The sequence below is a fragment of the Leopardus geoffroyi genome, chromosome E2, assembly GCF_018350155.1.
Source record: "Leopardus geoffroyi isolate Oge1 chromosome E2, O.geoffroyi_Oge1_pat1.0, whole genome shotgun sequence".
Lineage (NCBI taxonomy): Eukaryota > Metazoa > Chordata > Mammalia > Carnivora > Felidae > Leopardus > Leopardus geoffroyi.
Genome location: NC_059335.1, coordinates 61,582,280 through 61,604,015, shown reverse-complemented (window position 1 = coordinate 61,604,015; position 21,736 = coordinate 61,582,280). Strand labels below are relative to the sequence as shown.

Here is a 21,736-nt window from a genome sequence, read left to right as displayed (position 1 = left end):
TGGCCCCTGGTTCCCATTTCACAGACGGGGAGGCCGAGGCTTTGTGACGTTTGCAGATTGCCGTGCGCTGACCCAGACTTGCGGAGGTCATTCCGATCCCTTTCTGGCTTTTCTGCTCTATGGGCGGTCCCTTTCTTATTAGACCCACACTTCTCCAGACTCCCACTTCGAGTCTGTGGCACAGCGGCCTGGCAGAGTGAACGTTTCAGGGTTCTGGAAAGGGTGAGCCTTTGCGCCCCCTGAGCTGAGAGTTGGGGGCCTCGAGGTCCGTGCAGCCTTGCTGGACAGAAGTAGCCTTTGATGAGCTGTTGGCACGGCCGGGACCCTGGAGGGCCCCTCTTTTGCTGAGCGGCTCTTAATGTTGTGTTTGCAGGTTCGGCGTGTTCTGTGGACACACATATGACAGAATGATTTCGACAGATTCTCCTAAGAGATTTTTCAGTCATACTCTGACTCAGGTGCTAACCCACAAGCCTGTGCTGAAAGGTAGGTTCCAGAGCCCAGGTTGTTTGGCTCCCGATGGGAGCTTGGGCCCACATGGCAGGACTCTGAGACGGCTCGAGAGCACGAGGACACATGATCATCGAATGTCTTCATTTGAAAGTTACACATGCTCATTAAAAAAGCTCAGTACTAACAAAGTACCGGAAGGAGAACTGTCACCCATCAGCCACATTGTCACCCCAATAGAAATATCTTTAATGCAAAACTTTTCTTGTGGTCTTTTCTCAGTAGATCATGAAAATCTAGTTATCAGAGTGAATTACTAGGTTTTGTTTTAATAAGTCATATAAGCGTTTTCTTATGCACAGTTGATCCTTGAATGATGTGGGGTTAGGGACCCTGACCCCACGTGCAGTTGAAAATCTGCGTATAGCTTTTGACTTTTCAGAACTTAACTCCTAACAGCCTACTGTTGACCAAAGCCTTGCAGGTAACAGAAACAGTCGATTAACACAGATTTTGTACGGTACATGTGTTATGTACTGTGTTCTTATGGTAAAGTAAGCTGGAGGAAATAATATTCAGACATCATGAGAGAGTAAATGTACGGTATTACACTGTATTTATCAGGAAAAAACTGCATGTAAGTAGGCCCACACACATTTCAAATCCGTGCTGTTCAAGATTCAGTTGTAATTACATGCTGCTGCTTTTTTTTTTTTTTGAGAGAGAGAGAGCGAGCGAGCGCGTGTGTGGGATGGGCAGGGAGAGAGGGAGACAGGGAATCCCAAGCAGGTTTCACACTGTCAGTGCAAAGCCTGACGTAGGGCTGATCCCACCACCCTGGGATCATGACCTGAGCTGAAATCAAGAGTTGGAGCCCCCCAGGCCCCTGTATGCTTTTCTTAAAAGTGGTTAACGGCATATCATCCTCCACTGGGTGTCCTGTGGTTGGTGTCACCATCTGTTCGGTGACAGTGTTTGCAAGTTTTCACTGGTACTCAGGAGGTGAAAATGAAAACCTTGCCCAGTAGGCTTTTTCTATGCAGCGGTGTGTCCTGGGGGGGGGGGGGGGGGCGCTCCTCCAGCAGCTGTGTGTCCTCGGTGGGGGGGCTTCCTCCAGCAGCGGTGTGTCCTGGGGGGATGGGAGAGGTTCTTCCAGCAGCAGTGTGTCCTGGGGGGGGGGGGGCAGGGGGGGGTTCCTCCAGCAGCCCCGTGTCCTCGGGGGGATGGGGGGGGTCCTCCAGCAGCGGTGTGTCCTGAGGGGAGGTCCTGCCCCAGGGAGGGATGCAGGGATGTTTCCAGCAGGTGCTGTGTTATACTTTCTGAAGGGCCTGCTCCAGTCAGCTACCCTTTCAACAGTGTCCTCAGTGATGGCTTAATGACACAGGGTGTAAAGGAGCAAAGTTAAAATGTAACTAATGGATTAGAAACCTTAGCAGACATGATGAAGATTATCGGCAGGGAGCTGGGCCCAAAGATACAAGCATTTGATAGAAAATGGGGAAAACAGGGAAATGGTGAACTCAGGTAACAATTGAAAAATGCAAATCAAACCAGGTTTTTTTGACATTGAGCCAAGGCACGGCTTTTCATGATTACCGACTTGACCTTTTTGTCTCTTCTCATTCTTGAATGAAGTTTCTGATGCTGTTCAGATGCAGAAAGAGTGGAGCTTTGCGAAGACCCACCCTCTGCTCACCGGCCTGTACCGCAGGGTGGGTGTCGCCGCGCTCAGACCTGATGCCTCCTGCGCCGGGAGGCACTGCTGCCGCGAGCCTCTGTGGCTCCCAGCCCGGGGAGAGAGGCCAGGGGGCTCCGTGGGCCCCGCCATCCACACCTGGACCCCGGGGGGCCCCGAGACCGGACGTCTCTCTCGGGCAGAGCACCTCCTCACCTGCCCACGCGTGTCGCCGTGTCGACCCCACATCGTGTCCGACGGGAAGTGGGACGGAGCCGAGGCCCCACCGCCTGACGAGCGGCTTGTTTCGACACTTCTTTCAGCTCTTCACGATGCTAAGTCCAGAGGAGCTAGTCGGCCATTTGCAGGAAGTTCTGGAAACGCACGAGGTGAACTGGCAGCACGTGCTCTCGTGCGTGTCCACACTGGTGATCTGCTTACCCGAGGCGCAGCAGCTGGTCAAAGGTGCACCTGGGTGGGAGCCGTGCGCTGCGTGTGCGTGCGTGTCCTGTAGTTTGTGGGTGAGCCTGTCCGTGGAATGCAGGCTCCGCTCACCGGCCTCGACGGCGCCCTGTGTCTTTTTGTCTGTGCCCTTGGTCCGCCTCCCGTGGTGGCGATCTTGCTACAGCCTCCCGTGATCAGTGTTTGGCTCTTGGGGTCACTCGTGACCCAGGCTCTTGACCTGGGCCCTGCGCGTGTGTGTTCTCCTGACTGCCGTGCCCAACCCTGGCGGGACGTCTGCGTTTTCTTTGCCGATGCCCTTGTCTTCCAACTGTGACTGTGGTCGTTCCCTCCTAGATTGGGTGGCCCGATTGCTGGCCCGTGCATTCGAGAGCTGCGACCTGGACAGCATGGTCACTGCGTTCCTGGTTGTGCGTCAGGCTGCGCTGGAGGGCCCGTCTGTGTTCCCGTCCTATGCAGACTGGTTCCAGGTGAGCTGCCCCCCAGCAGCCACTGGTGGGTCTCTGACTCGCCGTCCTAGGAACAGATGCACTCTGTGGGTCGGGTCTGTTCCTCTCCCCGCCCTCCCCCCGCCGGAGCCCCAGCTGCTCTGTCTGGGCTTTGCTCCCTCCTCTCGTGGCCTCCTCGCCTGCCCAGTCAGGTCTCCGAGCACGGGAGTGCGGTCAGGAAACCAGGAAAACAAATGTGCCCGCTGCTCTTGGCACAGTGTGCTCATCCCAGAAGGGGGCCCCTCACCTTCCGCGGGGTCTTCTCTCTGTTTCCACCACATCTGTGCAGCTGTGCACGGCCTGCCGAGTCTCGCCTCTGAGAAGGCATCTTCCAGACATCAACTTTGAAGGTTGGCTGTGTGTAAATCTGTCATTTAAAAGGCTGTCTAATTTGGGCGCCTGCGTGGCTCAGTCAGTTAAGTGTCTGACTTCAGCTCAGGTCATGATCTCAAGGTTCGTGAGTTCGAGTCCCACTTCGGATGAGCTCATGCCCTGGGTGAGCCCCGCTTCTCTCTCTACCCCTCCCTTACTTGCACCCCCCCCCCCAAAAAAAAAGCTATCTCATTCTTTGTTGAGGTTTTGGGTTTTCTTGCCATGCTGCCGGGGTGGTGTAGTTGGTGGTGGTTTGTGGGGAGCCCGTCTTCCTCCAGTTCTGGCATTAGCTGCACCTGCACAGACGCCCGGAGAGCCTGGCTTGGCCCCTGCCTGGGGCACTGGTACAGCACGGTGGTTGTGGGGTTCTTTCTTTGTTCTTTTTTTGTTCTTTTATTCCTTGGAGCTGATTCCGGTCGGCCCTTTTCTCCCCCAGCAGTGGGCCGTCGGCCCAGGAGCACCCACGGGACGCACATGGGGCTGTTGGCAGTGTCCACAGCCAGGGGACCCTTTGTGGTCACACTGGCCTGTTGCCTGCGTCTGCTGTGCCTAGGTGATTCGGTCACGACCAGGTATCCCCTGGCCTGGGTTTTGCCCGCTTCTCAGGACAACACATGGACAGGAATGCTTGGGAAGTGCTGTGTCGATTGTGTGTTTTTTGTTTTTTTGTTTTGTTTTTCCTTTTACCTTTTAAATCAAGTTTATGGAGATAGAATTTACATAAAATGTACCCAATGTAGGTGAATGCTTGTGCGAGTTTGACAGATGTTTAAGTGTATGTTCAGTGTTTAAAGATCTGTTTTAATCTTTATTTTCAAGAGTGTTAATGTAAATAGGCCAATGTGATGATTTTAAATTTGAGCCCTTTGGGGTCCTGAATTACGGTTCTTAGCTCATCATGGTATGTACTTAGATGTAATTTTTCTAAAGAAAAAAACTTTTTTCTCTGAAGTGACACTAAATGCTGTTGTAACCCCAGATTCGGAGGTGTGTGTGTTATTTTAGGTACTTGACATAAATACTTCGAATAAGCTGTGGGTCTCCTCTGGTGGCTTTTTTTTGTTAATTTTTAAATTTTTTTACTTGTTTCTTTATGTATTTATTTAGAGAACATCTTTGAGCAGGGAACAGGCAGAGAGAGAGAGAGAGAGAGAGAGCAAGAGAGAATTCCAAGCAGGCTCCACCCTGTCAGCATGGAGCCCCATGTGGAACTCAAACCCTCGAACTATGAGATCATGACCTAAGCCAAAATCAAGAGTCAGATGCTCAAGTAACTGAGTGGTGGCTTGTCTTTCTTCCTGTTTCCAGGGTGTCATTGAGGCTCACTCTTGATTTGAACGGATGTTGCCAAGGGTCGGTAACCCTTCTGTGTAGACAGACACCGTAGAGGAGGGAGTTGGTGGCCCTGTACTTGGGTGGGACCTGAATAGTGATGTGGGGGCAGTCCTCAACTGACTCAGCCCTCAGACACCTCTGTTTCCTAAATTCCACATATGGGTGAAATCAGATGGCATTTGTCTTTTCTGACTGACTTGTTTTGCTTAGGATAATACATTCTAGCTCCATCCACGTCTTCACAAACGGCAGGATTTCATTCTTTTTGATGGTTCAGTAATGTCTATGGTGTATGTACCACATCTTCTTTATCCACTCATCATTCCGTGGACATCTGGGCTCTTTCCATAATGGCTGTTGTAGATAATGCTACTGTAAACATTGGCGTGCACGTACCCCTTTGAATGAGTATTTTTGTAGCCTTTGGATAAATAACCTAGTTGTGTAATTGGTGGGTAGTAGGGTAATTCTCTATTTTTAACTGTTTGAGAAACCTCCACACTGTTCTCCAGAGCGGCTGCACCATTTTGCATTCCCAGCAACTGTGCAAATTGTTCCCCTTTTCTCCACATCCTCTCCCACACCCATTGTTTTTTGTGTTGTTAATTTTAGCCATTCTGACAGGTGTGAGTTAGTATCTCATTGTAGTTTTGATTTGCATTTCCCTGACGATGAGTGATGTTGAGCATCTTTTCATGTGTCTGATGGCCATCTGTATGTCTTTGTAGAAAGGTTTGTTCATGTCTTCTGCCCATTTAAAAAAAAAAAATTTTTTTAACATTTATTTATTATTGAGAGAGAGACACAGAGCGTGAGCAGGGGAGGGGCCGAGAGAGGGAGAGACACAGAATCTGAAGCAGGCTCCAGGCTCCTAGCTGTCAGCAAAGAGCCTGATGTGGGGCTCAAACTCACGAACCACGAGATCATGACCTGAGCCCAAGTCGGATGCTTCACCGACTGAGCCACCCAGGTGCCCCTTTTCCTCTGTTCTGAATAGAGTATATGAATAGAGTATCCCTTGCTGGATAGAGTATTCTTGGTTGAAGAATTTTCCCTTTCAGCACTTTGAATATACCAAGCCCCTCCCTTCTGGCTTGGAAAGTTTCTGCCGAAAAATGTTCTGAAAGCCTTGTGGGGTTTCCTTTGTATGTAGCAGTCTTCCTCTGTTATGGTTCTTTTAAGATATTTTCTTTCTCACTAAATTTCGCAAATGTAATTACAATATGTCTTAGTGTGGATCTGCTTTGGTTGATTTTGATGGATCTTTTATGTGCCACTTCGATCTGGTTATCGATTTCCTTCCTTAGATGAAGGGCATTTTCAGCTATTATTTCTTCAAAGAAATTCTCTGCTCCCTTTTCTCACTCTTGTTCTTCTGGGACTCATTTAATGCTAATGTTAGTACATTTGAAGGAGTCACTGAGTTCCCTAAGTCTGTTCTCCCTGAAATGTTGCATAATTTTTCTTTCTCTCTTTTGTTGAGTTTCGTTGCTTTCCATTATTCTGTCTTCCGGGTCATTGATTCGTTCCTCTGCTTCTTCCAGCCTGCCCTTCATTCCATCTAGTGTGTTTCTTTCTTTCTTTCTTTTAATTTAACCCTTGGTTTCTGCTGTGTTACTCCTTATGTCTGTGCTAATGGTCTCCCTGGTGTCCTCCACTCTTTTCTCAAGTCCCGTGAGTATCCTTAGGACTGTGGCTCCAAGTGGCCATCAGCCATGTTACTTACAGTTGCCTCCCTTCCATCTCCAGCTGTGGTCTTGTCCTGTCCTTTCATTTGGAACAGATTCCTTTGTCTTCTCATTTTGTCTAAGTCCCTGCACCTACTTCTGTGTGTTAGGACAGTCAGTCTCCTGATCTCGAGGGTAACGGCCTTCTGAAGGGGTCCCGGACTGCCCTTCAGTGTCATGTCTCCTGTACCCAGGGCGCTCAGCAAGTGTCCCCAGTGTGTGCAGCGTATGCTCTGCTGTTGTGTCCTGGCTGCTTTGTCCTTCGGGCCAGTTGTCTGCAGAGGCTCTTTGCCTCTTGTGGGCGGTGATTGGTCTGAATGTGGCACGTTTTAAGTCGCGGTGCTCTGGTCTGCTTGTGAAATGAGATTGTGGAAGCGAGGCCTCGCAAAACTCCCTGGTGGCGAGACAGCGGTGTGAGCAGGGGTTTGGGCCGGTCTTCTGGGGGAAGGGGGCCTGCTGGGAAGGGCAGCTGCGCTGGAGCGTGTGGCGGGGGTGACGGGGTGGGAGGGCGGGGGTTGAGCGTTTGGTGGGAGCAAGTTAGGAAGCAAGTGGTGCCCGACTCCGCTGGTTCCCGCAGGCGTCCCTGTGCTTGTGCTGAGGGGCCGGAGGGAGGTGGCGCCTGTCAAGTCTTTGTTCCTGGAGGGGGTCTCTCTGGGCCCAGCGCTCTGAGATGAGCAAATCACCTCACCCTGTGTGCTCCGGGGGCTCTTCAGGGCTCTTCAGATCATGGTTTCCATGGCTCCGGTCCCTGGGCTGTTTGCCTGCCTTCTCTCCGGGAGCAGCACGGTGCCCTCCGGGCTCTCCCTGAGCCAGGCCCCCGCCCTTTAGAACTCTAGGCCTGAAGCCCTGCTGATTGCACGAACTTGAATGGGCCCTCTCGCTTTCCGAGCCAGCTGCTGTGGGGCTCCCTCCTCCCATGAGCTCCCTGTGTGCATTCTGTCCTCACCCCTCCCCGCAGAGGCGGCTCCGTCCCGGCACAGTGGCCGTCACCTGTTTCTCTCCCAAACCACATCTCTTCTCGTTCTGCCGGTCTTCAGGTTGATTTCTGGGGCGCTCGGGGTGATTTGATAGTTACCTCGTTGTGTTCGTGGGACGAGGGGCGTCTCGGGCCCTCCTACTCCGCCATCTTCCCCGTATCTGGTGGCTTTTTGTGTCTGCCTGTCTGTCTGCACCCTCCTCCCACACAGGTATGTCGTGTGCTCTGACAGAAGTGCTCGGCCGGCCTCCCGCCACAGGAGCGGTGGCTGCATAGTCCTGGTGGGCTGGGCTGGGCTGGGGCAGGACCTGGTGTGGCTGGGTGTTGGGTTCTCTTGGCAGAGGCTCACTGGCTCTTCGGGTCCATTGGCCATTCTGGAATTCCCGACGCTCCCTGGGAGCCCTCGGTTCCCTCCCAGGAAAGCGGGGTTCGGTGTCCTGAGGAGTTGTCCTCCTTGGCCACTTCCCCTGCAGTGACGTTGTCTCCTCACAGAAGAGTGAGAGTTTCTGTGTGTTCAGAAGTGTTTTCATCACGTAGAATGTGTATGTTTAGGAAAGGGTCCTTGTTAGGGGAGCTAATGCACTGTGCCTCTGAGGGTCGCAAAAAGATGCCACAGTTACTGTTTTCTATAGGAAGGTGTATATAGGGTACTATTTATTTATTTATTTTATTTCAGAGGAAGCTGGGGTGGGGACAGAGAGTTGGGGGGAGAGAGAATCCCAAGCAGGCTCTCTGTGTTCAGTGCAGAACCTGACTTGGGGCTCGATCCCACAACTCTGGGATCGTGACCTGAGCCAAAACCAAGAGTTGGACATTCAACTGACTGAGCCACCCAGGTGCCCCTATAGGAATGTATTTTTTTTTAATTTTTTAATGTTTATTATTTATTTTTGAGAGAGAAAGAGCACAAGCGGAGGAGGGGCAGAGAGAGAGGGAGACACAGAAACTGAAGCAGCTCCAGGCTCTGAGCTGTCAGCACAGAGTCTGATGCGGGGCTTGAACTCACGAACTGCAAGATCATGACCTGAGCCCAAGTCAGACACTTAACTGACTGAGCCACCCAGGTTCCCCTAGGAATGTATTTTTACCTTTTCGTTTTAAACTTTTTTTTTTTTAACGTTTATTTACTTTTGAGAGAGAGATGAAGTGTGAGTGGGGGAGGGGCAGAGACCAAGCGAGACACAGAAACCGAAGCAGCTCCAGGCTCTGAGCTGTCAGCACAGAGCCCCACCCGGGTCTCGAACTCACGGACATCATGACCTGAGCTGAAGTCGGCCGCTTAACCGACTGAGCCACGCAGGTGCCCCATAACTCGTCGTTTTAAATAACCCCCCCAGCCCGTCTCTTCAGTCAGACAAAGCCATAGCGTAAGATTTCAGGGCCCCAAGCGGCTCTGTTTCGCTTTCACTGCAGTTGAGTTTCTGTTTCTGTGGCGGAGGCACGGCTGCCGCCAGGCGCCGCGTGACAGATCGCTGTGTGGCGGGCACAGCCCCTCGTGGAGCCGGCCACCTGGCCCTCACGCCGGCCTCTCCCTCCAGGCCTCCTTTGGGAGCTCAAGGGGCTCCCACTGTTGCAGCAAGAAGACGCTGGTCTTCCTCTTCAAGTTCCTGTCGGACCTCGTGCCCTTTGAGGCGCCCCGGTACATGCAGGTGAGTGCAGTCCCAGCCGCCCGGCGTCCCTCCTCCGTGCAGGCCTCAAAGGCGGGAAGTCGTCGTGCCCTGGGCACCGGGGCCACGTTTGGGACGGTCGATGGCCCGGGAACCGGCCGGCGCGCGTCGCTGGCAGGTGGTCGGTGAGCGCGGTGTCGCGTGCAGAGGGTGGGGCGGGTCTGTTGCGGGCACAGGAGGGTGTCCCCAGCCCCCGCGCAGCCCCATGTGTGTGCTTTTAAAACGATACGTCTTTTTTCCTCCCTCTCTCTCTGTCCCTCTTCTGCTCATGCTCTATCTCCTCCTCTGTCTCTCTTAAAAATAAACAAACGTTAAGAAAACTTAAAAAAAATTTTTCAAATAGGTATTTTTTCTTTTCTGTTCTTTTTGTAGCTTCAAGTTTTATTTAAATTTCGGTCAGTTCCCATATAAAATGATACATTTTTACATCAAGGAAGAACCGGAAGGATATACCCCAAAGTGCCCGTGGCCGTTACTTCCAGGGGGGAAGACCTTCATAATTTATTATCTTTTTATTAAATGTCTTAAGTTTATTTATTTTGAGGGAGCATGCACAAACGGGGAAGGGGCAGTGAGAGAGGGAGACAGAAGATCCGAAGCGGGCTTTGCGCCAGCAGCAGCGAGCTCGACGTGGGGCTCGAACTCACAAATGTGAGATCGTGACCTGAGCCAAAGGTGGACGCTCAACCAACTGAGCCCCCTAGGTGCCCTGAGTGTGCATTTTTAGTAACAAATCTATACGAATCTCGTTATTAAAAATGCCTTACTGCAAGCTTTCTTTTTTATTTTATTCTATTAAAAATTTTTTTTTTAACGTTTATTTATTTATTTATTTATTTTTTAAATTTTTTTTTCTTTTTTCAACGTTTATTTATTTTTGGGACAGAGTGAGACAGAGCATGAACGGGGGAGGGTCAGAGAGAGGGAGACACAGAATCTGAAACAGGCTCTAGGCTCTGAGCTGTCAGCACAGAGCCTGACGCGGGGCTCGAACCCATGGACCGCGAGATCATGACATGAGCCGAAGTCGGCCGCTTAACCGACTGAGCCACCCAGGCGCCCCAAGCTTTTTTTTTTAAAATGAGATGACTATAGCCAGCATTCTTTGGGCGGGTAGGGCACCTGGAGTCTGATTTTCACTTCTTTTTTTGTAAATACGACATTTGCCTTACGTTCCAAAGAATACATCTGACGGAATGGAGGAAGGAGAATAAGGAACTTGCCGCCACTGAGTGAAACCCAGAACTTCCTTCCCACCCTCCCGTGGGGACCTGACCCCTTGTCTCCTGGGCACTGCTGTGGTGGTGCTGTAGCCGCAGCCCTGGAGGACAGCGCCTGAGCGGGGGCGCTGGGGTGCGGTGGGAGACGGGCCAGCTCTGTGGGTGGGCCCCACCCTATGCTCTCCCTGGCATGGCCCTCTTCTGCTCCGTGGATGTCCGTGGGAGCAGGCAGAGACCCTGGGATTCTGTCCCACCTCCGGCTTCAGCCCCCGGGGTCTTCGGCCAACCCGTGGACCCTCCCGACGTCCAACAAGTGCAGCTTTCGCAAGCGGGCTGTTGCTGCCTCCCCGGAAAGTCACCGGCAGTTCACGGGCTGGGGTCACCTGCTCTGCCGTCTGCCCACAGGTGCACGTTCTCCACCCACCGCTGGTGCCAAGCAAGTACCGCTCCCTCCTCACAGACTATGTCACGCTGGCCAAGACGCGCCTGGCCGACCTGAAGGCGAGTCCTGGCCTCCCCTCCCCGGCGACAGCTCCTTCCTCAGCCTTTCCCCGCGGAGCCCGGCGCCTGCCTGGTCCTCCCATCCCCAAACACGTCTCCTCTGCAGGTTTCTCTGGAAAACATGGGCCTCTACGAGGATCTGTCTTCAGCCAGGGATGTGACAGAGGTAATGTCGCCTTGGTTCTACTGCCCCTTGTGGCCCGTCGCCTGTGCTCACCAAGCTCACTCTGAGCTGAGCGTTTGAGCCTTTTCTTTCCGGTGCAGCTTGAGGGTGGGAGCTAACTGGCAGGTACTTACTCTGTGATGCTCTGCCCTTTTCAGAGCAGGAGCAAAGCGGGTCACTGTGTGAAGGAAAGTCCGTCACTTAGATCTTGCTTCATGTGGGTTTGTGTAGAGCAGGAAGGAGGTCTTTCAAATGGGGCAGGGGGAAGATCATGTTTTCCTAAGAATTACAGAAAAAAGCGTTAACTATATTTACGTAAAGCAGAAGTCAGAATGCTGTGTGGTGTTTGTACGCATTGTTTTGAGAGCCTCAAAAACGTTGTAAAAGCCGTGAGCTGCCGGAGAGCCCTCACGGCGGCCCGTAACGCGTTCGGTGAATATTTGTAAGTGTTTAATGCAGCTGTCCATTTAAGATTTCTTGCTGCTCATAAGTCATTTCACATTTTTTTTTTTAAGTCTCAAAAGTTAAGACTCTTCCCCTTCCCACTTCAGATCTTTCTTTAGACCCTTTTATTCTCCTAGGGGGACCCGGGAGGGTGGCAGAGGGCCCCAGACGTGTCGAGTGGTTAGCGGGGCGGCTCATTGCCAGACGCGAGCTCTCTGAGAGCAGGAAACAGCGGCTGGTGCCTTTGTGTGGTCTTGCTGGTAATGGGTGGAACGTTCCCTTGCCGTGCTGGCGGTGAGCACTGGCCGCCCACCCTGACGTGGCAGAGCTGTGCTCGAGGGGAGGCTCATGACACCCTTCTCAGTGTCTTCTCTTCCACATCCTGTGTTCCCTTCCCACCCTCCCCGTACGGAGCCAGCCCCACAGCCAAGCGCACCAGGATGTGGAGAAGGCCATCGCAGTGTTCGAACACACAGGGAGAATCCCCTCTGCGGTCATGGAGGCCAGGTAGGGTCGTGCTTCCCCGAGCCGTCCTGTCTGTTCTCAGAGCCAGTCGGAGTAAATGGCTTTCGTATTTGTGGGTCTCCGAGGGTAGACGTCCAGCAAAAGCCGTGCAGAGCCTTTCTGTGAACCTTGTTTTCTGGATAAAAGCTGACAGGTAGTGTGGAGAAGAGCCCCCGCTTAGGGGGTTTAGGGCGATAACTTTGTTCCTGATGCTTCACGGGTGACCGAAGTGCAGCCAGGACAGGATCGACTAGCAAAATTGTTGCGGGTTTTGTGTGGTCCCGGAACGTTTTCAGCTGTGGTTGGTGTCAGTGTGCGGCAGCTTTTCGAAGGCCTTGCTTCTCAGAGCTGTGACCTGACCCCCGCTCCCAGGATTCCGAGCTCAGCCCCAGGGGAGCGCCCACAGCTGAGCTGAAGTGACCGGCCCAGGTCGCACGGCTGTGCGGCGGGCAGAGTGCCTTCCGGATTCCCTGGGACGCGAGCTTGTTGCTTCCCTGTGTGGGAAATGTCCCAAAACGGCGAAAAAGAAGACTTAAAACTGTGGTGTGATGTCACAGTCACGTGATAGGATGTGAGACAGCCTCTGAGATGTAGTGGCTGTCCGTGGAAGTGGATTTCGTCGTCGTCAGTAAGGGGCTCTAATGCCTGTGTCGTCTGACCGAGCGTGTGACCGTCCTACCCCGCTCTCCTTGCTGCAGCATCTTCAGGAGACCCTACTACACGGCTCACTTTCTCCCTGCCCTCCTCACGCCTCGAGTGGTCAGTACGTGCGGTCGCGGGCCGGGGGCCCTGCTGGCAGAGAGCGGGTGCCTCGCTTGACTCCCATCTTCCCCCGCAGCTCCCGAAAACGCCGGATCCCAGAGCGGCCTTGATCGAGTCCCTGAGGAGGTACGTGAGGACACCTGCTTCCGGGAGGGTTCTTGACAAAGGTAAAGGGCTGTGCCTCTTGTGTGGAGGAATGCGTTTTATCTCATGGGTTTTATTTATAAACTATTGGCTCAAAATCAGTTGGTTAAGATTTTAAAAAGAAAGTATTTTTGATACTATCATTTTTCACTGAGGATTATCGGTGTGGGGATTCAAGAAAGTCAGGCGATTGCTCCGTAATCGCTGTGAAAGAATTTAAGGCAAGAAAGAAGAGAACAGGGAGACTCGGAAGCCTTGCTCTGCAGCAGGTTCGGCCGGACCCGAGACCGCAGGGCAGGGCACGCAGCCTTGGCTTCCCAGCTCACGCTAAGACCTCCCCCAGCCGAGAGTTGACCAGCTTCCCTGTCCTCCCTCCTGTAAATCCCGCTTCCCAGGAACCCTCTTACAACACAGCGATAAGAAGGTCGAGGAAAATGAGGCTAGAACGTACAAGTAAAGTTTGTCATCTTATATATAATAGGACTATTCTCTGGGATCCTTATTTTTATTTATTTTGTGTGTAAAAGAATCCAGAAGTACAGAGACCAGTGCAAAAAGTGCTCCTGTGCCTCACTCACATTCATGCTTTGCTGTGCCTTTCCTTTTTTATGGTTTTGTTCAAAATAAAATTGTATAGGTATTGTTGAAACCCTTCTCAATCCAGCTCCCTGACCAGCTTTCCGTTTTCCCTCTCTAAGGAAACCATTATCCTGAGGTTCACGTATAATCTTTTTATTTATGTTTTTATTTTTTTAAGAAAAATTTTTTTAATGTTTTTATTTATTTTTGAAGGAGACAGAGCATGAGCGGGGAGGGGCAGAGAGAGAGGGAGACAGAATCCGAAGGAGGCTCCAGGCTCCGCCGAGCTGTCGGCACAGAGCCTGACACAGGGCTCAAACTTACAAACCATGAGATCATGGCCTGAGCTGAAGTCGGACACTTAACCGACTGAGCCGCCCAGGCGCCCCTTTTTATTTACTTTTTTAAACATTTTAAAATTTATTTTTAAGAGAGACAGAGGGAGCCAGGGAGTAACAGAGAGGGAGAGAGAGGATCCCAAGCAGGCTCTGCACGACCAGTGCGGAACCTGACACAGGACTCGGACTTTGAACCATGAGATCGTGACCTGAGCCTAAATCGAGAGTTGGACGCTTAACCAACTAAGCCACCCAGGTGCCCCAATCTTTTTCTCTTTTTAATTTTATTACATATATTTAAAGGTACAAAGTATGTGTGTATCCTTCTGCAGTTGGTGTTTTCACTCACCCTGATGGCTCTGGGTCACTTGACCAATAGCATAGAATTCTGTTCTGTGGCAACCGGCTGCCATGTTGCACAACCCCGGGGGTGCTGTGGCCTGCAGCGTGACTACCTTGATTAATTTATCCGTCCCCTAGAACAGAACTCTTAGGTTAACTCCATTATAATTCTCTTTTAATAGTGCTTCAGTGAACATCCTTGGATGTGTATCCATGAAAATTCCAAATTTTTAGGGGTGCCTGGGAGGCTCAGTTGGTTAAGCGTACGACTCTGAGTTTGGTTCAGGCCATGATCCCATGGTTCGTGAGATCGAGCCTCACGTTGGGCTCTGTGCTGACAGCACGGAGCCTGCTTCGAATTCTGTGTCTTCCTTTCTCTCTGCTGTTTATTCTCTCTCTCTCTCTCTGTCTCTCTCATTCTCTCTCTCTCTCTCTCTCTCAAACTCAAAAAATTTTAAACTCTGAATTTTTAGTGGAATTTCCTTAATTTATGGATTAATATTGGGTAGTTGACTTTATTGTAACTTTCTTTCTATGAACATCGCATATCTATTTAAGCTTTTCAGTAGTAGATTTTTCCATCTTGTAAATTTTTAGTTAGATTTGCTACTGGGTACCTAGATTTTGTTGTTGTGAATAGCATATTCTGGGGTTTAAACACATTTTTTTTCACTGATTATTGAAGTATAGGTACTCCTGTATCAAGTAACCTTGCTGAACTTATTTATAGTAGGTGATTAGTTGATTTTCTCTGTAGATGAGCACAGTAGATTTCTATGTCGAATAAGTTTGTCTTTTCTGATTTTTATACCTTTTAGTTTTGTCTTGTTAAATTGGGTAGGCTTCTTAGTGTAACATGAAATTGTAGAGTAAGCTGGCATCGTGTGTTGTTTCTGACTGAAATAGGAATGCTTCTGATGTCTTACCAGTATTTCTATTTGCTGTAGTCTGTATATTTAAAAAAACAAATTAGTGTTTGTTTATTTTTGGGAGAGAGAGACAGAGTGCGAGTGGGGGGAGGGGCAGAGAGAGAGGGAGACACAGAATCCGAAGCAGGTTCCAGGCTCTGAGCTGCCAGCACAGAGCCCGACATGGGGCTCGAACTCACGAATCGTGAGATCATGACCTGAGCCAAAGTCAGATGATTAACCGACTGAGCCCCCTAGGTGCCCCTATAGTCTTTATATATTCATTTCCTTTAACATAGTCAGAAAATTCCCTCTGCAGATTTGCTAAGGACTTTTAGCATCAATTTGTTTTTTTGCATCTCTGAAGGTGGTTTTTGCTGCTGTGAAATCTGTTATGTGATAGATTACAGTGATTTTTCCACTTTCCTTGCATTGTGGATCACCTACTTTGTAATGATTTTTTATTACATGGGCTGTTGAATGTGGTTTAATGATGACTTTATTTAGGATTTTTGCATCTGTGTCTCATACTTTTTTTTAATTCATGTTGGCTGCTTTGGCATCAAGGCTATATTCCATTCTCATGGAATGAATTGGGTAGCCTTCCCTCTTTCCTGTCTTCTGAAACAATTCATGTAGCACAGGGATTCTGCGTCTCTTAAAGTTTGATCAAACTTGGCTATAATATCTTTTCCTCATGTCTGTCTCAGAGGCAAACCATTGACAACTGAATCGGTTTCTTTCTTTTTTTTTTTTTTTTTCATGTTTATTTATTTAGAGAGAGTGCATGAGAGCCAGGGAGGGGCAGAGAGGGAGAGAGAATCCCAGGCAGACTCCACACTGCCAGTGCAGAGCTTGACAGGGGGCTCAGGCCCACAAGCTGTGGGATCGTGACCTGAGCCCAAATCGAGAGGCGGAGGCTTTAACTACTGAGCCCCGCGGGCACCCTTATTATTTCCTACTTTCTTTGACTTCACGCTGTCGTTCTTAAGTTCTTAAGCTGGTTGTTTAACTCAGTGTTTTACAGTCTTTCTTATGTTTTAGTTTTGTTTTGCTTTGGTTGGGTTTTGCTTATTTATTTAATTTTTTTTTTTCAACGTTTATTTATTTTTGGGACAGAGAGAGACAGAGCATGAACGGGGGAGGGGCAGAGAGAGAGGGAGACACAGAATCGGAAACAGGCTCCAGGCTCTGAGCCATCAGCCCGGAGCCTGACGCGGGGCTCGAACTCCCGGACCGCGAGATCGTGACCTGGCTGAAGTCGGCCGCTTAACCGACTGCGCCACCCAGGCGCCCCTGCTTATTTAGAGAGAGAGAGACAGGGCACAAGCAGGGGAGGAGCAGAGACAGGGAGACACAGATCTGAAGCAGGCTCCAGGCTCTGAGCTGTCAGCACAGAGCCCGATGCGGGGCTTGAACTCATGGACTGTGAGATCATGACCTGAGCCGAATTTGGGCGCTTAACTGACTGAGCCACTCACGTGCCCCTCCTTCTTGTGTTTTAATAGAGGCGTAGCTTAATAAAGTTTACCTCTAAGTGTTAACTTCAGTGCCTTCCAGAAGTTTCAACATATAGTTCTTACATTGTCATTCAGTTCTAGATATTTTATTACTTGCGTTATGGTTTTCTTGTAATTTATGAGTTAGTTATAAACGAATTAAAACATTTTCCGAACATATAGGTGTTTGCCCCTGAGCTTTTATTGTTAATTTCTAATTTAATTACATTATTTTCAAACATGATTTGCTTTTTATGGATTTTTAAAATATGTATGTATGTATGTATTTACTTATTTTGAGAGAGCGTGAGTGAGCAAGGGGCTGAGAGAGAGGGAGAGAGAGTGCGCATCCCGAAGTGGGGCTGGAATTCCTGAACCATGAGATCATGACCTGAGCCTTAGTTGGATGCTTAACTGACTGTAGCTCCCAGGCGCCCTGATGGATTTTTTTTTGAGACTTTCCCTTAGATCTCGTACGTGTTCAGCATTTGTACACATTTCCTTTGTATTCTTTACTTTGGAGGTATAGGGTCTGTCTGTTAAATTGTACTTGTTCCCAAGTTTTCTGTATCTTGACCAGAATTCTGTCACTTTGGTTTATCAGTTTATTAAGGATGTTATTGTGGTTTTGTCATTTTCTCCTTGTAATTCTGTCAGATTTGTCTTTATGCATTTTGAAGCCTATGTTACTACTTGCAAACAAGTTTTTATGCTTGTTAAAATAAAGCCTTCAAAATATAGCCGCCTTGCTGGATATTTTTTTATTGTGTAATGTCTTTATTAGGCTTTATTTATTTATTAGGCTGTTAATGCCAGCTTTTTTTTTTTTTTTTTTCCTTTTTGGTGTTTGCATGGTATGGCTTCCTAATTTTTTGACATTTATTTCTAGGCTTTAAAAATTGTTTTTGTCAAAGTTAAGTAAGAATGCAGATTGAAGAGTCAGTTCTATAAAGTTTATTAAGAGAAATAGTCATTCCCTCCCCTCCACGCCTCCCTGCCATTTCTTTTTCTCTGGAGGCGACCATTTTCAAGTTTTGACTGATTTTTGTTATTTATCTCCATATTTCTGAATAATATTCTTATTTTGCTAGCAACTTACCACTTTTGTTGTTGTTTTAGGCAATATCAATTGGTTTTCCGCTATTTGAGGATGAAGACCTAGGGTTTTTGCTTCTACCCACACAAGTAGATGTCCTTCATACACAAAAATCTTTTAAATTTTAAAACTCACTTTTTTTTTTTTTTTTTTTAGGGCTATGTAAACACTATTCAGAGTTCACCATTAGGAATGTAACTACCTTTCATTTCTCTGGGGCCCCTCATTATCTTTCTTTTATCTTCATCTTTTTTGTGTGTGTCATTCAGCTGCTACCCAAATCCAGCCTCTCAGTGGCCTCTCACTCAGACCTTCAAGTGCTCAGTCTGTCGCTCCTGAGAGAGAAGGGCCTTCTGGAGCCTCCTCGCTGGCTCCACTCTGAATCGTTAGCTTTTTCTGCGATCCTCATGTCTTCCTTTGACCACCTGGGAATGTCTTTGATTCTTCTCTTTTCTGGACCCTAGACCATCTTGTTTCTGGATTTACTCCTGTGTTTTGGTGGAACACATCCTACTGAAGCTTTTTAAGAAGGGTGAATGGGAGGTAGCCTTTTTTTTTTTTTTTTTTTTTTTTTGACACTTTATTCAGCCCTCACATTTGGGTGTAGAAATGTAGAAATCTTGCTTGGAAATATTTTCCCTCACATTTTTAAAATATTGATCTATTGATGTGTAGCTTCCAGTGTCGCTATTGAGATGTTAGGTTTCTGATTCTTTGCACGTGACACGTGTTTTCCTCTCTGGAGATTTGCAGTATCTTTTTTTTTTTTTTTTTTTTTTAATTTTTTTTTTTTAACGTTTATTTATTTTTGAGACAGAGAGAGACAGAGCATGAACGGGGGAGGGTCAGAGAGAGAGGGAGACACAGAATCGGAAACAGGCTCCAGGCTCTGAGCTGTCAGCCCAGAGCCTGACGCGGGGCTCGAACTCACGGACCGCGAGATCGTGACCTGGCTGAAGTTGGACGCTTAACCGACTGAGCCACCCAGGCGCCCCTGCAGTATCTTTTTTATCGTTTCCTGGGTTTTCAGATTTCATTGCAATGTATTTTGGTGTGCGTCTAATTTCATTTCTTGGCTAGGCGGATGGTGAGCCTTTTAATCTGGAAATTCGTGTCCTTCAGAACAAAGAAGTTTTCTCGGATATTTCAAAACCTTTTGTTAAGAAAAATTGAAGATAGAAATGTAGGATAGTACTTATGTAGCCCTCAAATTCCTCTGTCCACCCACCATTCTGGGCCATTTTGTTTTTATTTTTAGGGAGAGAGAGTGCATGTGTGTGCGTACGCAAATGGGGTAGGAGTTGAGAGAGAGAGAGCAAGAATCCCAAGCAGGCTCCATGCCCAGCATAGCTCCTGACGAGGGGCTCGATCTCATGACTGAGATCATGACCTGAGCCAAAATCAGTGGTCAGACACTCCACTGACTGAGCTGCCCACACACCCTCTTCTGGGCTGTTTTGAAGCAAACCGCAGACACGGACTGCTTGATCCCGCTTACTTCAGAGCGGGTCTCCTTTCCTGCCTGGTTTCTTCTTGGGGCTCTTCCTTTTCAGACATTACACCACCAGGATTGTCTCCTGACTTGTTCTCTGTTACATGTTGCATGTCTGGTCTTTTGGTTTTTGTGTTGTTTTTTTTCTCTCCTTTCTGGGAGATTTCTTCTGGTTAACTTGCCTGTTCTTTCGGTCACTGGATTTTTCTGTTTATGGAAATCCATTCTCCTCTAATAGCTGCGGTGTTTGATCTTAGGTCTCTGAGGATGAGCGATGTCTGAAGTGTTCTTTTCTGTGAATTTTTCCATTTCCTTAGAAGGGCTCTTTCTTTTTATTTGCATTGATTTCTAATCTCTAAGCTACCCGCCTTCCAGTCTCTGGGGCAGTTGCGTGCTCCTCCGCTCCAGCCTGTCCTCTGCCTTGCTTTGGCCTTTGATGGCACTCCCATTCTGGAATACGGCCACCTCCCTCCTCCTTTTCCTGGCTCATCATCAGGCCTTGCGGCACTGTCGGCAGGCCTCCTTCCTGCCTCACTGCTCACCTGGAGGCTTTGTGTCCCGCAGGCTAGGCCATTGCCCGTGTCCCATACTTGGGCTGCTCTTCCGAAGGTGGCTCCACAGCTCTTGTCCTTGGACTTGTCACTGTGCCATGAGAATGTGCCAGCCAGGAGTCCATGCCCTGCAAGACCCTTATCACAGGACTTTGTTCTATAATTCTCTGTATTTCTAATGACATCAGTTGGGTGCTTTTCTCAGTATTATTCATCAAAAGTAATAAAAGTCCTCTTTAAAATTTGGAAATTACCCAAACTTGAACGAGAGAAGTAAAAATCATCTATAATCTTACTACCCTATGAAAACCACGGTTGGCAGATATGTGTACGTGGCAAATTATGAAACACTAAGAACCATTTGAGTCCATGCATATGATGGGTTTTTTCTAAAAACAGAGTCCTGCCATAAGGTATGGATAGTAGACTATATCATGAATTTTTGTTTTATGATAGTTTTGGAAATTGTAAGCTTGCGAACTAATCTGAGTCCTGGTTGACTTGGTTTCCGTGTTTTCTCCTGATCCAGAGCAGATAAAATTCCCCCGTCTCTGTACTCCGCCTACTGCCAGGCCTGCTCCACTGCCGAAGAGAAGAAGCCAGAAAGTAAGGTTCTGGGTCTCTCCATCCCTGCGTCGGGCGCTTTTCCGCATCCCGGGTCCTGAGGTGTGGGGGTGCCAGGCACCTCAGTGCGCGTGGTCTGGTTAAGTCGGGACGGACGCGCCCTAGTCGTCAGGTCCTGGGCTCCCGGCCCGGGAGCCCCGGAGGGTTACCTGCCAGAGCCCCTCCCTGAGCTTCTGATGAGGCCGGGATGTGCTTGCTGTTCGCCTGTTCCGACGCAGGCTTTAAATTCCGGGGACCTCCCGGACTAGGAAGCCAGGCTCGACGTCCCTCGTGTCGGTTCTGACACGTGGCGTGGCGGCCGGCCTGCGGCGGCTTTCTCTTTGGACGGTTGAGTCCTGTGGCGGGCTGGGGATCGCTCGGCTCTCAGGAGTCAGTGACGTCGACCCAGGTCCCGTCTGTGGCAGCGACGTGCGTCAGGAGACCTCGGCGCTCCGAGCGGCTGGGCGGACTTGCCGGGCGGTGGAGCGGCCTGTGTCTCGGCCGGAGCCGTGCCGTGAAGCCGTTCTCGTTCGCTACTTTAAATGCCCTGACATTTGCGGGGCCCCCTGGGCCGAATGAGGTGGCAATTTCTGGTTCTGTCTGCCGGAACCTTCCTGTTACACGCGTGAGTGCTTTCTCATAGTCACGGAGACCCGGGAGACTTGAGTGGGCAAAGAACGACGGTCCCGGGTCCCCTGCTCGTTCGGACCAGTACTGCAACCGCTCACCATTGTGGGGCTCCCAGGAAGCAGTGGGGCTGCATCCAGTGTGGTGGGGGGCGCGCCCCTCCGTCCCCGGCCCCCTGGCCCTGCCTTAGGGGCCTCGCGGATGTTTTCTGTCTCAGCCGGCAGGGCTTGTAAACGAAGACTCATCACTTCTAGTTGCGTTTCGGTGTCTCCCATGTGAGGCTCGCTGTGGACACCCGGTGTCTTCTCCGGCGACACCAGAGCTCGAACTCGTATTTTTAAAACATTGGTGGTGTGCTTTTCTTCGTATGATGAAAATTATGTGTTTGGACTCCTGGGTGGCTCGGTCGGGGGAGCACGTGGCTCTGGATCTCGGGCTCGTGAGTTCCAGCCCGACGTTGGGGAGACAGCTGACATTTAAAAAGTTAGAACACATTTTTTTTTTTTTTTTTTTTCAACGTTTATTTATTTTTGGGACAGAGAGAGACAGAGCATGAACGGGGGAGGGGCAGAGAGAGAGGGAGACACAGAATCGGAAACAGGCTCCAGGCTCTGAGCCATCAGCCCAGAGCCCGACGTGGGGCTCGAACTCCCGGACCGCGAGATCGTGACCTGGCTGAAGTCGGACGCTCAACCGACTGCGCCACCCAGGCGCCCCAGAACACATTTTTTTGAAGAAGTGTCTTTGTTTTACAAATATATGATCAGATCTAATCTTTTGTCAAAAATCTTGTAGACATGTTGAGAGCTGA

The 21,736-nt window shown here is 49.6% G+C and overlaps 1 protein-coding gene across 13 annotated transcripts in view; it reads left to right on the top strand.

Moving 5' to 3' along the window:
* Window positions 1-21,736, top strand: part of FANCA (FA complementation group A) — a 63,096-nt gene that overhangs the window by 16,977 nt on the left and 24,383 nt on the right. For all 13 annotated transcript variants that reach the window (XR_006702094.1, XR_006702093.1, XR_006702095.1 and 10 more), the window contains 11 exons: window positions 374-486; window positions 2,086-2,162; window positions 2,449-2,590; window positions 2,924-3,057; window positions 9,024-9,134; window positions 10,778-10,873; window positions 10,980-11,039; window positions 11,899-11,987; window positions 12,683-12,743; window positions 12,823-12,872; window positions 20,225-20,301. Coding sequence is in view for 9 of the 13 variants with exons in the window: in XM_045440048.1 (XP_045296004.1) it covers window positions 374-486; window positions 2,086-2,162; window positions 2,449-2,590; window positions 2,924-3,057; window positions 9,024-9,134; window positions 10,778-10,873; window positions 10,980-11,039; window positions 11,899-11,987; window positions 12,683-12,743; window positions 12,823-12,872; window positions 20,225-20,301 (1,010 nt within the window). In the remaining 4 variants the exon portion in view is untranslated. The remainder of the gene's footprint in view (window positions 1-373; window positions 487-2,085; window positions 2,163-2,448; window positions 2,591-2,923; window positions 3,058-9,023; window positions 9,135-10,777; window positions 10,874-10,979; window positions 11,040-11,898; window positions 11,988-12,682; window positions 12,744-12,822; window positions 12,873-20,224; window positions 20,302-21,736) is intronic.